At 44.9% G+C, this 15,099-nt stretch overlaps 1 protein-coding gene across 5 annotated transcripts in view; it reads left to right on the top strand.

The window, feature by feature from the left end:
• The window catches only part of LOC141760236 (actin-binding protein WASF3), a 140,657-nt gene that overhangs the window by 108,186 nt on the left and 17,372 nt on the right, over positions 1–15,099 (top strand). For 2 of the 5 annotated variants that reach the window (XM_074622872.1, XM_074622873.1), the window contains 3 exons: positions 6,792–6,860; positions 7,487–7,531; positions 13,020–13,153. In XM_074622872.1, the coding sequence (XP_074478973.1) occupies positions 6,792–6,860; positions 7,487–7,531; positions 13,020–13,153 (248 nt within the window). The remainder of the gene's footprint in view (positions 1–6,791; positions 6,861–7,486; positions 7,532–13,019; positions 13,154–15,099) is intronic. The other 3 variants (XM_074622874.1, XM_074622876.1, XM_074622875.1) reach the window with 3 other exon arrangements.

The raw sequence follows: 15,099 nt of genomic DNA, 5'->3' as shown, positions 1-15,099 counted from the left end.
ATGGCAGCTGCATATACTTTCAAAGTTGATGCACATCTGCCACCATCCAACAATGACTGCAGGAAATGCAGAATAATGGCCACTGAGCAACTCTCTGGTACCTCACCTTTTGTCTTGTACCACTGGGAAAAAAGCTTCCATCGATTAGCGTAGAGGGACCTAGTGGAGGGGGCCCTCGAACTCAACACCGTATGGATCACTGACTGGTCACAGGATGCCAGGAGGGGATCCTGGCTTCCAATGGCCAGCTGAAGGCGATCTGGATTCGGATGCCATATGCGTCCTTCCAGCTGAGAGAGAAGGTCTGGTCTCCTTGGGAGACGCCATGGCTCCCCATTGACCAGTTTCAGGAGCACTGGAAACCACGGCCTGCCTGGCCAGTTGGGGGCTACCAGCAGTAGTTTGTGGCCTCCTACTTGGACTCTGTCCAGCGTCACACGAATGAGTGGAATCGGTGGAAAGGCATACAGAAGGCATGCTGGCCAAGTGTGAGCGAGGGCATCCTGCCCCAGAGGGCTGGTCCTCTCCCTTAGGGAGTACCAGAGGGGACAATGTGCTGACGCTTCTGAGGCGAAGACGTCCACTTCCGCTCTGCCATATCGGCTCCAAATCACTCCCACTACCTCTGGGTGGAATCTCCACTCTCCCTCTGGCGGCCCCTGGCGGGAGAGAACATCTGCCGCAATGTTTTGCGCGCCTGGGAGATGTACGGCCCTGAGGCTCAGGAAGTGGGGAAATGCCCACGTAAGGAGCTGCTGTGACACTCGCAGACTCTGCCTGGACCTGGTGCCTCCCTGATGGTTGATATGATATACCGCTGATGTGCTGTCTGTCCGGACGAGTACATGCCGGTCCTTCAGTACTGGGAGAAAATGTCGTAGTGCCAGATATATTGCTCTGAGTTCGAGCACATTTATGTGTTCTAACCTCTGCTGCACGCTCCATCGGCCCTTGATGGTCCTGCGCTGCCAGACTGCACCCCATCCCAAAAGTGAGGCATCTGTCTCCACAACCTCTCGACGGGAGGGGATTACCCCCAGAGGAACCCCCGTGGTCAGATACACCTTGCTCCTCCACGGCTTCAATGTTCGGCAGCAAGAGTTGGACACTCTCACGCTCCTGCCCCTGTGCCACTTGGGGTCCAAGTGGAGTCCGTTGACCCAGATTTGAAGGGGCCGTAAGGAAAGAAGACCCAGAGGGACGACCATGGATGCTGCTGTCAGCATGCCCAGCAGCCTGAGAAAGAGGCCGTACTTCAAAACCCTGCCCCTCTGGAAGCAACCGATAAGTTGCAGAATAGCCTCCACTCTCTTTGGGGAAAGGAATGCTCTCATTGACTGTGAGTCGAGTGTCATGCCCAGGTAATCTACCCGCTGACTGGGCGTAAGATTGCTCTTGGTGTAGTTCACTGTAAGGCCCAGCTGGCTTACATGACCTAAGAGCGTAGCTGTGTCTCTGACTGCGTGCTGCACAGTTGGAGAAATGAGTAGCCAATCGTCCAGGTACGGCAAGATTGTCAAACCCCTGGCTTGCATGGGGGAAAGAGCAGCTGTCACGCACCTCGTAAATATGCGAGGGGCCAGTGAGAGACCGAAAGGCATCACCTTGAATTGGTAAGCCCGTCCTCGAAAGGCAAACCTTAGGAATTGCCTGTGGTGGGGGGCAATAGGCACATGAAAATAGGCATCTTTGAGATCTATTGATACAAACCAGGCCCCTTGTGCAATTGACTGGAGAACATCCGTCATCCGCAACATGCGGAATGGCCGGACCTTTAAAAACTTGTTCAACCCTCTCAAGTCTAGGATTGGGCGGAACCCGCCATCCTTCTTCGGAATTAGAAAATACACTGAATAAAACCCACTGAGCCGTGTATGCCACTCTACAGGCTCTATGGCGTCTTTCTCTATGAGGGTTACTAGTTCCTGGCTGAGGGCCAGGGATTTTGCGGGATCTGTGACCACAGACATTCTGAACCCGCAGAAAGTGGGTGGCCGGCATCGGAACTGTAACGTGTATCCCTTGGACAGAGTGGACACCACCCAAGGGTCTGTGGTCTCCCTCTCCCAGTAGCTGAGGTGCTGCTGTGAGAAGTGTCCGACACCGGCCCCTCGAGCCTCAGGTCCGACCCCCTCGCCCCCTAAAGCCTTTAGGGGGGCGACACCTGGGGGCTGGTCCTCTTGGCATCTGAAAAGCCGGCCGGGAAAGAGCCTGCCGCGGCTTATCATATTGCCCAGAATAGCGAGAGGCTCTAGCTCGTCCACCTGGGCGAGCAGGTGGATAAGAATGGCTGGGACCAGGTGTAAAAAGATCCCTCTGCCTTGGAATTGGGCCCCGCCGCAGGCCAGCAAACTGCTGCCTGGCTTGATCTGCTTGTGCACTACGCTCTAGTGCCTGCTGAGCAGCCGGCCCAAACATCTGCCCCGGAACCACTGGAAGGGAATGGAGGGTGCGACGACACCCCTCCGCCAGAGGGGACTGCGCTAGCCAGACCTGGCGGCGTGCCAGCGTCATGGTTGACATCAACCTTCCAAGCTCCCTAGACATGAAAGCAAATGCCTGAAGGGATGCATCACTGAGGGTCTGAGCAGCGGGGTCCGTACCAGTTTCCTGCAGGCTCTGAGACAGAGCCAGGATGAGGTGGGAAAATGAATTGCCCATACGCCCCATTCGTGCTGCTATGTTATAACTCCTTGCAAGGAGATCATCGGTCTGTCGACACTGAGGACGGGGACAGCGGGCATCAGTTCTGAGAGCCTCATCTGGGGATACTATTAAAGAGGCAATGGCAGGCTCGACCGGGCCCATACGGTCTAACCCATAGCTACCTGCCTCCTGCATGGCAGCCAAGTTTCTGCAATCACTGGTGTGATGGGAAAACAACTTAGGGTCTGCCCAGCACCTCTGGAGCTCTTCAATATAGGGCTTAGAAGGAGGGACTGAAAAGGCAGTGGACTGTGGCGTTTGCCTGAAAAAGGCGCTTGACGGAGCTGCTGTAACCGGCGCTTCGTCCAGCCCCAGGCGTGCTAAAGCCATCCGAATTGCTGGCTTCATTGTGGCATGGCCAGCTGCTGACCCATGTAATGATCCGCCATCAGATCCTTGAGAAAAGGCATCAGAGGCTTGAGAGGCTGTGGCTTTCTCCACGTCCTGCCCCCTGTCTGTAAACAGACTGCAGGAGGCTGCAGTTGATAGTACATCATCATCATCATCATCCTGAGAAGGCGAGTCCCTTGTGGCGGAGTCACCACCGGTAACTGGCCTCCTATTAACAGGCTGGAGATTGAACAGGAGCTCTTTAATCTGGGCAAACTCTGATGACAGACTGCCGACTTTGAGAGCTAAAGTGTCCACTCTTTTGAGTCTTTTTGGTGGACCACGTGAGATGTTGTTGGGTCTGCAGGCCCACTAGCAGGGGCCAGCCCAGTATCACCACCTATCTCTGCAATTCTAGCCATTCTCACAGACAGTGGCATAAAGCTACAGCACATACAGGGGTTGTCAGAGACACCTGCCCTGAGGTGTTCAATCCCCAGACAGGCAGGGCACTGATCATGGCCATCCTCAGTGTGGAGGGGGGCCATACAGGTGTTACAGACATGCAAGCCCAACATGTCATCCACAATATTAGTACACAGCTAATACTATGCTGTCACTATTAACAGCTACTGTCGAACTCAACAGTACACAATTATCTTACTATGCCAGCTGGAAACAACAGCGAAAACACAGTGCCGCTGTTCTACACACAAGCTAGGCTGCTACCGTGGCGGAGCGTGCCTCTGAAACGCTTTAAACAAAAGCACTCATACGGCAGCAGCGCACTCAAGCACTGGCCGATGAACTTAATAACACTTTAAATAAAAGCTATCATACGGCCGCAGCGCACTCAGGCACTGGCCGATGAACTTAACAAGCGATCAACTTAACAAGGCTTTAAACAAAAGTTATCATATGGAAGCAGCGCACTCATGCACTGTCTGCTTAACCTAACAAGGCTTTAAATAAAAGCAATCATATGGCAACAGCACACTCAGGCACTGGCTGATAACTTAACCACGCTTTAAACAAAGCTATCATATGGCAGCAGCGCACTCAGGCACTGTCTGCTTAATTTAACAAGGCTGTAAACAAAAGCTATCATGCAGTAGCTCAGCTATCATGCAGTAGCTTTAACTGATTCAAAACATGTACTCACTGTTGATGTCGCATTCCTCCGAGAGCAGAGAGCTAACAACACAGGAAAAGGACCAGTCGGGTCCGGCGAGCCGCCGGCTACTCACCTGGATAGTAACGTTAGTTCAGCACAAACCGTAACGGTGAAACACCGCTGTCCGTTCGCCGAAAACAATAAAGTTTTTTTTTTTTTCTTTTTTTTCTTCTTTCTTTCAATATAAGCTTGTCGCAGCCTCTGGTGGACGTAAGAACGAGGCACCAACCCTCAGGTTACGAAGCTACAAGCGACGAGCCAGATTGACCTGCTACCAGTATACTCGCTGGCGAGAAGATAGAAGGAACAGATTGCGTGATGACGTAGGGGTTTTATACTGGGGCATGCGCCATACGTCATCACATGGTCACAGGTGACTTTGTTGGTATAATTACTCGACCTGCGCATATGCGAGATGGAGATATCCAGTGCTAAAGCACCGTCCTCTGGCGGTCAGTAAGAATGAAATAGAACAACAATAGGATCAACTTTCCATAAATATGTGCAAAAGCTGCTAGGAATTATTTAAGTGAACAATTGCAGCTGGAACAAAACTGTTCCTGTAGCGCTTTGTTCTACACCTCGGGACCCGAAACCTCCAACCAGATGGGAGAAGCTGGAACTCACCAGACAGAGGATGAGAGTCATCGTGTGAGATGTAGCTGACTATCCGCTGTAACTGCCTGGTATACAGGGACTCTAAGCTCAGCTGTGACTCACCAATCAGCCGACTGGACCATTTAATAATCTGACTCAGCCTATTTCTGTCCTTCAGAGGCAGAGTACCAAACCATGACACTAGTGAAAAGGATAGAACAGACTCAATAAAAGCAGGATAAAATAAGGGAGGTTCCGGATCATGACTAAACCAACTAGCATGCTACAGCTGGCCACAACTGGTGTGCTACCAACACTTTCCGGCTAATACTTGTGTGCGAGTAGTAGACATAAGCAGCTGTTTGGGACACAGGGCGTACCGAAAGGTACCATTACACCACTAATACACATATATGGCAACAAATACATTTTGCGTTTCTAATGCAGCAGGTTAGCGGCCCTGAAACATCAAAGCAACCGAACTCCTCTTTGTTTTCTAATTCAGTGAACATTTTAAAATGTATGTAAGGGCCAGAAACCATTAGGAGTCCCTGAGTTCTTTTGATTTGATTAGAGTTGAGTTCTGGATAGGACCCACTGTATTCATTGGATACCACAGGGTACAAAGTACACAAAGGACAACATTGATCTCTAGGAGCAGCAGGAGTACCATGGGTATTTGTTTCAATCCCAGGGAAAAACCCAACTGTGGTCATGATCAGTAGTTCAGTTCATTAAAATGCCACGGCGGGCTATTAAATCTAGCAACTCATACCCCCAATCGGGCAAGTTTTTGAAAAATAAATTGAACACATGTTTTTTTTCTGGAGTTGATGATGGAAGTATATATAATAGTATATATAAGGAGGGAGTCATCTCGCTTCATTCCCATGTCTGTTGAGAGTTGCACATGCACAGTATGGGCACTCTCGTGAAAATGGCGGCGGGTAAAGATTTACCCGCCCCATACTATTTAGTATGCCAGATAAGATTTAATATGTCCCAATACATAGTATGTCTAAATACCAGGATGTCATACTACATCAGTATACAAGCCAGCATGCTTTTCTGGCTATTCTGACCCACAATCACAGTGGATATATGAGCGAGAGGTTCAAAGTTCAAGGTACAACGTTATGACAAAGTAGTGTGTCCCAATTGTATGTATACTGCATACAACAGTACGTACTTTGTAAGGGCAGCTGCAGTATGCCATTTGGAGCATAGTCAAAGTTGATGTGCTGAAGCAGCAGGGAGTATTTAAATGATCCTGGAAGCAGGAGATTAGTTGAGTGGCGTTACAAGTGATGTGGGCGAAACCCCAAATGAATTTCCTTAAATAAAGATTAAACACAACACCTAACTTTGGTCTTTGTTGTTATTGGATAATTGCTAATAAATAAAAGTAAAAACTGACTTTGGGTAAATAGATTTCTGAGCCGCCTGCCCGACGTTGAACCCTGTAGGTCCTGGCAGAGCTCTTCTGAATAGCCACTAGGTTTTCTTGACCTACAGAACTGGCATAGAGGATTCAATATTTCACTGGTATTCCCCTTTGATTGACATTAATATTCTACACTTGTCTCCATCAGCTCTCTCAATAATTATGTTTCAAACCCCTGAACAGCTGCTGCTGTATGTGTTTGCTGCACTATGTCAATATTTCTGTTCAATTTAATGCCGCTCACATGTTTCTGTTCCCTCGTTTGAACCTGGCTCAATAAATCCCTTTAGAAACACCGACAGGTTAACAGGTTGGGAGAGCAGCTGCAGGAGGATGGCTCTTCCAGATGTTCCTCCTCTTGCTCCTCCTCCTTCCTTTCTCTAATGTACAGTATCTATAGAGTTACCTGGCCTTCCAAGACACACCCCCCACCCTTCCTCCTCCTCCTCCTCCTCCTCCTCCTCCTCCTCCTCCTCCTCCTCCTTCTCGTCCTCTGCTCAGTCTAACGCACCAGCTTGTCTTTCTTCCATGTTTCCATAGGGCTGTCCGGCCCACCCTGACAGGCCCAACTCCAGACAGGCCCCACCCAGGAGCCCCCTGTCCATCTCTGTAAGACAACCCAGACCCTTAACCTGCCCTCTCCTGCCCCCCACTTTACCCCCGCACACCCCACTAACACACACTACACACTCACATGTTATAGAGGATGTACAAACACAAAACAAACACACATACACACACCTTCCCTTTCTGTTTGTGTCTGTGAGTGTCACGTTGCGTTAGCTTGCCACCTCACCCTCTCTCTAACCCTCTGTGATTGGTTTGGTTTGCTTCCTGTCTTGTGTTAACCAGAAGTCTTGGCCCTGTTGTCCATCTTCTGCTAGTGTGTGTTTAATAGTGACTGGGTGATGAGTAGACTAGTGTGTGTTTGTGTGTGTGTGTGTGTGTGTGTGTGTGTGTGTGTGTTTGTGTGTTTGTGTGTGTGTGTGTGTGTGTGTGTGTGTGTGTGTGTGTGTGTGTGTGTGTGTGTGTGTGTGTGTGTGTGTGTGTGTGTGTGTGTGTGTGTGTGTGTGTGTGTGTGTGTGTGTGTGTGTGTGTGTGTGTGTGTGTTTGTGTGGTGAAGGAGCTGGTGATGGGGTCCTGTTCTCTTCCTCTAACCTCAGAGAAATCAATAATCAACGACTAACTTTCTCTCCACTTTTCTATCTACCCATCTGCCTCTGTCTGTCTGGCAGGAGCAGCAGAAGCAGGTTGAGGACCCGGGCAGAGAGGTGAAGAAGGTCAGTGAGGATTTACAGACACACATTCAGCCATTATTGAAATCTCCAGGAGTCTTTGAGGACATGCCCTCATTACAATGATGTGGAGAGTACAATAAACAGAATAGATACACACAGAACAGAATGAACTCATTACAAGAAGCAATCAGCCACACAACATTAGAACAATGTTAAAAACACTTATTAGTTTGTAATCATGGACTTCAAATCACCTAGATGTAAAATTGTGTTTTAATTGAATGTGTTTTGTAAAATGTTCCAAGTTTTTGAAGCTCAAACACCAAAAGTAGTTTCCCCAAATGTAGTGTTTGTACGTGGGACTTCAAGCTTTAGCCAATCACTTGAACGAGTCCAATAATGACTATATGACCAATTTAATAAGGACATGATGTATGACGGCAAGTTGCCATTAAGGCCTTATGAATAAATCAAAACCAATGCCTATCACGTCTCTCTGCCACGCCATCTTACACGCCACTTTTAGACTTCCCTCTAAAACTAGCATGAAATAATCCCTGTGATCAGTGGATCCAGGTTTATCTCATTCAATCCAATTTGGGTGAAAGTAACGCCTCGTTAACACTACACAACTTTTGCACTGATTTTCCGCTCCCAGATCAGAGGCAAGTTGCCGTTGGTTCGGCGCTTGCACATAGGCACTTGAGCGTATTGTGTGAACTGCTCAAAGATACGAGCCAAGAGGCTCGCCAACGCCTCGCAGCCACATTCCAGATATCTAGCATGCTAAATATCTAGACCTGTCGGGAAGTCCGGCCACGAGCTCCGGCCAATGAGAGCGCGAGACACGGGTTGAGGGTAAATCTGGGGGAGGAGGGGTCGCCTGTAACAACAGGAACTGACTGGATGTGCTGCATTTTCAACCAAGAGGCAAAGTTGTTGTTGCACCCGATGAATTAATAGTAGAAAAAAGAAACCGGTGTATTTCTTTCGTGTGTTTTTGTGAGTAAACGTAGTTTGGAGACCTCCTGTGAGGTCCTCCTGGTGAAAGATCTTGCAGTGTGTGACCTCTTGTCGCCCGTCAGTCATGTGGTGTGAAAACCAAAATGACTTAAAGATTCACGATTACAAGACAGCCAGTTGTTTAGTGTTAGCCGTACAGAGATCTGACCACTTTAAAGGTGTGTTGTTGACCAATAGAATAGAATAGCCTTTATTGTCATTGCACAGTTTCCTATACAACAAGATTGGGAGTGCCACAACTGAAGGTGCATCTGCAATAAAAACCAAGAATAAAAACATGTAAAACAAGAATAAATAATAATAATAATAATAATAATAATAATAAAATAAATAAAAAAGAACACTTGGGTCATAACAGAACGGATGATTTCACAGTAAATAAATCAGGATGAGCTAATAAATATATTGCACATTTCTTGGACAGCTGAGGGAAGTTAGTGGCTCAAATGGCTGTTGAGTGTCCTGATAGCCCATGGGTAAAAGCTGTCTTACAGTCTGTTCGTTCTGCTGTTGATGCTCCTGTATCTCCTACCAGAGGGCAGCAGGCTGAGCAGGTGGTGTCCGGGGTGGAGGTGGTCATTGAGGATTTTTCTGGTCCTGGAGAGGCATCGAGACCTGGCAATGTCATCCAGGGAGGGGAGAGAGCAGCCAATAGTTTTTCAGCTGAACTTATCACCCTCTGCAGCTTTTTCTTGTCAGCTGCCGTGCAGCAAGCATACCACACGGGGATGGAGCACGCTCTCAATGGTCACCAGCAGCTTCTCCTTCAGTCTGTTCCTTCTGAGTACTCTTAGGAAGTGGAATCGCTGCTGGGCCTTCCTCACCACTGCTGTGGTGTTGGCTGACCAGGAGATGTCCTCAGATATATATGTCCCCAGGAATTTAAAAGTGGGGGAGGGTCAGCTTTGTTCCTCCTGAAGTCCATGACCACCTCCCTCGTGTTTTTGGTGTTGAGAGACAGGTTGTTTCTAGCACACCACTCTGTCAGCCGCTGCACCTCGTCCCTGTGAGCCGACTCATCACCTCCTGTGATAAGCCCCACCAAGGTGGTGTCATACGTTAATGTTATTAATGTGTTGGTGGGGGGGGCTGGGGTGCAGTCATGGGTGTAGATGGCGTACAGGAGTGGGCTCAGCACAATAGTAAACTGTCTTGACAGTGTTGAGAGCCAGAGAGGCCAAAAAGAGAAAGCTATCATATTTGCATTCTTGCACCCACTTATATAAACTGGAAAAACAAAGTTCGGAAACTTGTGTTTGGTCGATTATTTCTCTGTTGTTACAAGGCTAATGGTCATTGTATTTTACATTGTTGGAAAGCCTGTTTATTTACCTTCACAATGATATCCAACTTGTAAGGATCATGCATTTGTGGGATGAGCAGCACAGCTGATTATGTGGGGAGCACCCAAGAAAAATTTGCCAAAATGCTCCGTCAATGGTAAACAGTGTATTCTCCTGTTGGTATTGACTCTTGTTTTGAGTTGTTTGGTGGATTGGATGATTGAACTCTCTATCAGTAACAAGGAACAAACAAGACATATTGGCAATTTTACACTTTATTCATTTAATACATCGTCAGGAGCCTCAGTAGCGGGTGGAAGATCCATACGCAGCCACAACAGCCTGGCATCTCCTCTTCATGCTGGTCACCAACCTGGTCACACGTTGCTGTGGGATGGCGTTCCATTCCTCAACCAGGATTCGTTGCAGGTCAGCCAGGGTGGTTGTGTCTGTCACTCTAACACGTACAAGCTGATCCTAAAAGTGTTGAATTGGGTTGAGGTGTGGACTCTTGGCGCTACCCACATAATCAGCTGTGCTGCTCATCCCACAAATGCATGATCCTTACAAGTTGGACATCATTGCGAAGGTAAATAAACAGGCTTTCCAACGATGTAAAATACAATGACCATTAGCATTGTAGCAACAGAGAAATAATCCACCAAACACAAGTTTCCGAACTTTGTTTTTCCAGTATATATATTATATATATATATTATATATATAATATATATAATCCTGCTGTTCCCGTATAAACTCTGTATTCAAGTGATCCACAAAAGAGGCTTGGATTGTTAACAATTAAGAGACAAGAGTAGAAAGTACAGGACAAGTATGTCTTTTGAATTGCCTGTGTTAAAGACAACCTATCATGCTAATTTTCAGCTTTTTTTGAGGGCATGCCAAACTAGCCACTAGGCAGATATTATACAAATAAGTAACTGATGTTAATGACATCACCGCGTTATGAAAGAAAAGGCTGGACTTCCATCCAAGCGTTTCAGGCAGTTCAGGAGCAGTGTTTCTGTGGGGGAGAGGAACTCCCTTTGGCGTTTGGGCTTTGAAACTTTGCAGACATTTTACATGGACAAAAAAAATATATATAACACACTAAAGAAAAGGGGATAAAGCACAAAAGCATAATAGGTCCTCTTTAACTTATTGTCTGGTTAGCAACCGAGCTAGCTAGCGTGCTAACTGGCAGGTAGCAGGCTTGGCTGACGAGCTATTTTCTGGCTAGCGCAAACATTTTACCGGTTAATTTCTCAACCACAGTAGCTCCCCATCTAGCCCCACAGGAAGTCACTACATGTCTACTATGCCATGACCTACTGGTCTGCTTCGGGCTTTAGTGAGCGTCCTGTTCAGCAGTTAGTGCAAGGATTTATGCCGCTTCTATGCCCCATGAGCACAGTTTCCATGTTGTTCTATTTCAGGAACTTAAACTATAGAAATGTTTATATATGTTTACATTATATTTTGAAGCAATTTAATCTTATTTTTATTTATTACAAACATGCATGACATCCTGACCCCAACTTTAAAGGGACTGTTGGTAACTTCTTACAGATATAAATCAATCCTGGTCGGTGTCCCATGCGCGTTCGCGTATGGCTACGCTGTTCAGACTCAGACTCCAACACAAACTACACGGAAGCACCAAAACCTCTTGGTTGTATCTGGTGAAGCCCATCTGTTAAACAGTGTTGGCCGCGGTCGGAGGACGCGGGGGAGACCGTAGCTTTGGTCTCCAGGACCAGAGTCTCCGCTGTACTCTGCTCCTCTGCCTGCCTTCACTCACAGCTCGCTCCACCTCTCACGTGCATGCGCGCACACTCCACACTGCAGAAGAGTTAGTAGCTCTGAGAATATCTAGTGAATGTTCAGTGGACGTTTGTGCAGAAATAACTGCTGCAGCTCCTCCAGACCAACAGAGGTTTCCCGTGTCTTGTGAAGTGACGGGGCTCCGCAGAGAGAAACGTTATCGTCTCCGACCAAAACTCCGGTGTCTCCCCTGTTCCCTCCGGCCGCGGTCGGGAGGCTGAGGCAGGAAAAGCCAACACTAGGATCAGCATTGATTCATGGAGAGACCTTCGTCTGGTCGGCTAACATTACTGCCAAGCAGCTGAAATATAGAGTGATATTGTGCTTTTAGCTGACGTATGTCTCCTCACTGTGTTTACGGATGCTCGCTCACATTCACGTAGCGCGTGCACACAGGCGAGCGCGAGCAACAGGACGCTGACTTTCGTTGACTTAACGGCCACAGGTGTCGCTGTTACAACCAATTTCTGATTCTTACAAACAGTCCCTTTAAGTTTCTTGCAACTTTTAGTGACTGGCTTTATTTAACTTTTTTATCACTCAAGAAAGAGTTTTTAAATGACAGAATTTTCAGAATGGTCTCTGTCATCCATCTTAAGTCTTAAAGTTGCATTTCTCCCATTTTTAGGCTCAATAAGTTTAATTTGGGCATGTACCATATCTAATCTTACTTATGTGTAGAGCTGCAATGATTCAACATAAAAATATTCGGCAACTATTTGGATAGTTGACTAATCGTAATAATAATTTATTAGTAATAATAAGTAGTACTTTTCATCAACTTGGACATCACTTTGGACTTTGAGAAACTGGGATGGACATTTGTCACTATTTACTGACATTTTATAGACCAAACAATTAATCTAGAAAATAATCATCAGATTAATCAATAATGAAAATAATCATTTCATTGACTGCTGTTATACACACTGGTGCTTCACATTACTGTATAAGTTGTGTGTATACACGCAGCATCATTGTACTAGTATGCGTTGCAGAACTGAGTGAAGCGCAAACATGATGCAGGTATTAAGAGAGCCAACAGTGAACTCAGTGAACTCAGCTTTTTATGAGTCAAACTGAAGAGTAGAGAGACTATTGTCAGTATGGAGAACATTTAATCACTCCAACACCATCTTCAATAAAAGTATATTAAAGCAATTTATTAAAGTAAAGACAGCGAGACACTCTTAAGTGCCTATTAATATTGTCCCTAATGGGGTGTTAGAGAGGTAAAGCTGTGCTAATTCTCCAGACCACAGCGAGGGGATATTAAAGTGATAAAGCAGCATGTCGCACTATAGCAACGCTTCTACCACATGTACGTCTTTCAGTCAAAACTTTAACACCATCCCTTACATTATTCATTAGGTACCTTTCTGCTGTTTTTACCTCTGAAGGTGCGTAAGGCTCGTAACCGGCGTCAAGAGTGGAACGTCCTGGCCTACGACAAAGAGTTCAGACCAGACGCCAGGCTCACCCCGTCCCCGTACCATGGCATGTCCTCAGAGGGCTCCCTGTCCCCTGATAGCAGGTAAACAAACACCTTCACACACACTCAAGCTGGTTGACTGGGAACATGTGCACACACAAGGGGACAATCACACATGGGTCAGATTAAATAAGGTTGATATTTGAGGGTGAGGATTCCTACAATGGGATGATATAAAAAATTTAACTGTCTTTCACTGTTTTCCTCCTTTAGCCTTTAAAAGCTATACATAGTATCTGTATACTATAACTAGTATCTGTATACTATAACTAGTATCTGTATACTATAAGTAGTATCTGTATACTATAAGTAGTATCTGTATACTATAAGTAGTATCTGTATACTATAAGTAGTATCTGTATACTATAACTAGTATCTGTATACTATAACTAGTATCTGTATACTATGACTAGTATCTGTATACTATACATAGTATCTGCTAAATAGTATCTGTATACTATAACTAGTATCTGTATACTATAACTAGTATCTGTATACTATACATAGTATCTGTATACTATAACTAGTATCTGTATACTATAACTAGTATCTGTATACTATAAGTAGTATCTGTATACTATAACTAGTATCTGTATACTATAACTAGTATCTGTATACTATGACTAGTATCTGTATACTATGACTAGTATCTGTATACTATGACTAGTATATGTATACTATAAATAGTATCTGTATACTATACATAGTATCTGCTAAATAGTATCTGTATACTATAACTAGTATCTGTATACTATAGATAGTATCTGTATACTATAGATAGTATCTGTTTACTATAAGTAGTATCTGTATACTATAAGTAGTATCTGTATATTATAAGTAGTATCTGTATACTATTAATAGTATCTGTATACTATTAATAGTATCTGTATACTGTCAATAGTATCTGTATACTATATGTATACTATAAATAGTATTTGTATACTATAAGTAGTATCCGTATACTATAAATAGTATCTGTATACTATAAATAGTATCATAGTATCTGTATACTATGTGTATACTATAAATAGTATCTGTATATTATAAATAGTATCTGTATACTATAAATAGTATATGTATACTATAAGTAGTATCTGTATACTATAAGTAGTATCTGTATACTATAAATAGTATCTGTATACTATAAGTAGTATCTGTATACTATAAGTAGTATCTGTATACTATAAATAGTGTCTGTATACTATGAATAGTATCTGTATATTATAAATAGTATCTGTATACTATGTGTATACTATAAATAGTATCTGTTTACTATGTGTATACTATAAATAGTATCTGTATACAATGTGTATACTATAAATAGTATCTGTATAGTATAAATAGTACATAATGTGCAGGTATTGTTACAGAACCACTCACTTTAAGCACATACCTGTGATACCTGTGATACCTGTGATGGAGATTGAGGCAGTACCAACGTGCCTACTGTATTGTTTACAGCTCTATGCTGCCCTCTTCTGGGGAAGGTAAAAAGAGCACATGCATTCATAGTTGATGTGTTTGTTTCACAGTTTCGCATCCCAATTGTTGTAAGAAAAGATTAGATCAGACTTTGAGGGGGGATTGGATCACTGCAGCAGCAAAACAGGGATTCAGCAGGGAATAAAAAAAACAGGAAGTAAGATTGCAAGAATATAAATCAAAAGCAGTGCAAAAATGAAATGTACCTTAAAGGGAGATTTGTCAAGTATTTAATCCTCTTATCAACATGGGAGTGGACAAATATGCTGCTTTATGCAAATGTATGTATATATGTATTATTGTAAATCAATTAACAACACAAAACAATGACAGATATTGTCCAGAAACCCTCACAGGTACTGCATTTAGCATAAAACAATATGCTCCAATCATAACATGGCAAACTGCAGCCCAACAGGCAACAACAGCTGTCAGTGTGTCAGTGTGCTGACTTGACTATGACTTGCCCCAAACTGCATGTGATTATCATAAAGTGGGCATGTCTG

Source organism: Sebastes fasciatus, chromosome 22 (assembly GCF_043250625.1).
Source record: "Sebastes fasciatus isolate fSebFas1 chromosome 22, fSebFas1.pri, whole genome shotgun sequence".
NCBI classification, from domain to species: domain Eukaryota; kingdom Metazoa; phylum Chordata; class Actinopteri; order Perciformes; family Sebastidae; genus Sebastes; species Sebastes fasciatus.
This window is presented reverse-complemented; position numbering and strand designations above follow the sequence as displayed.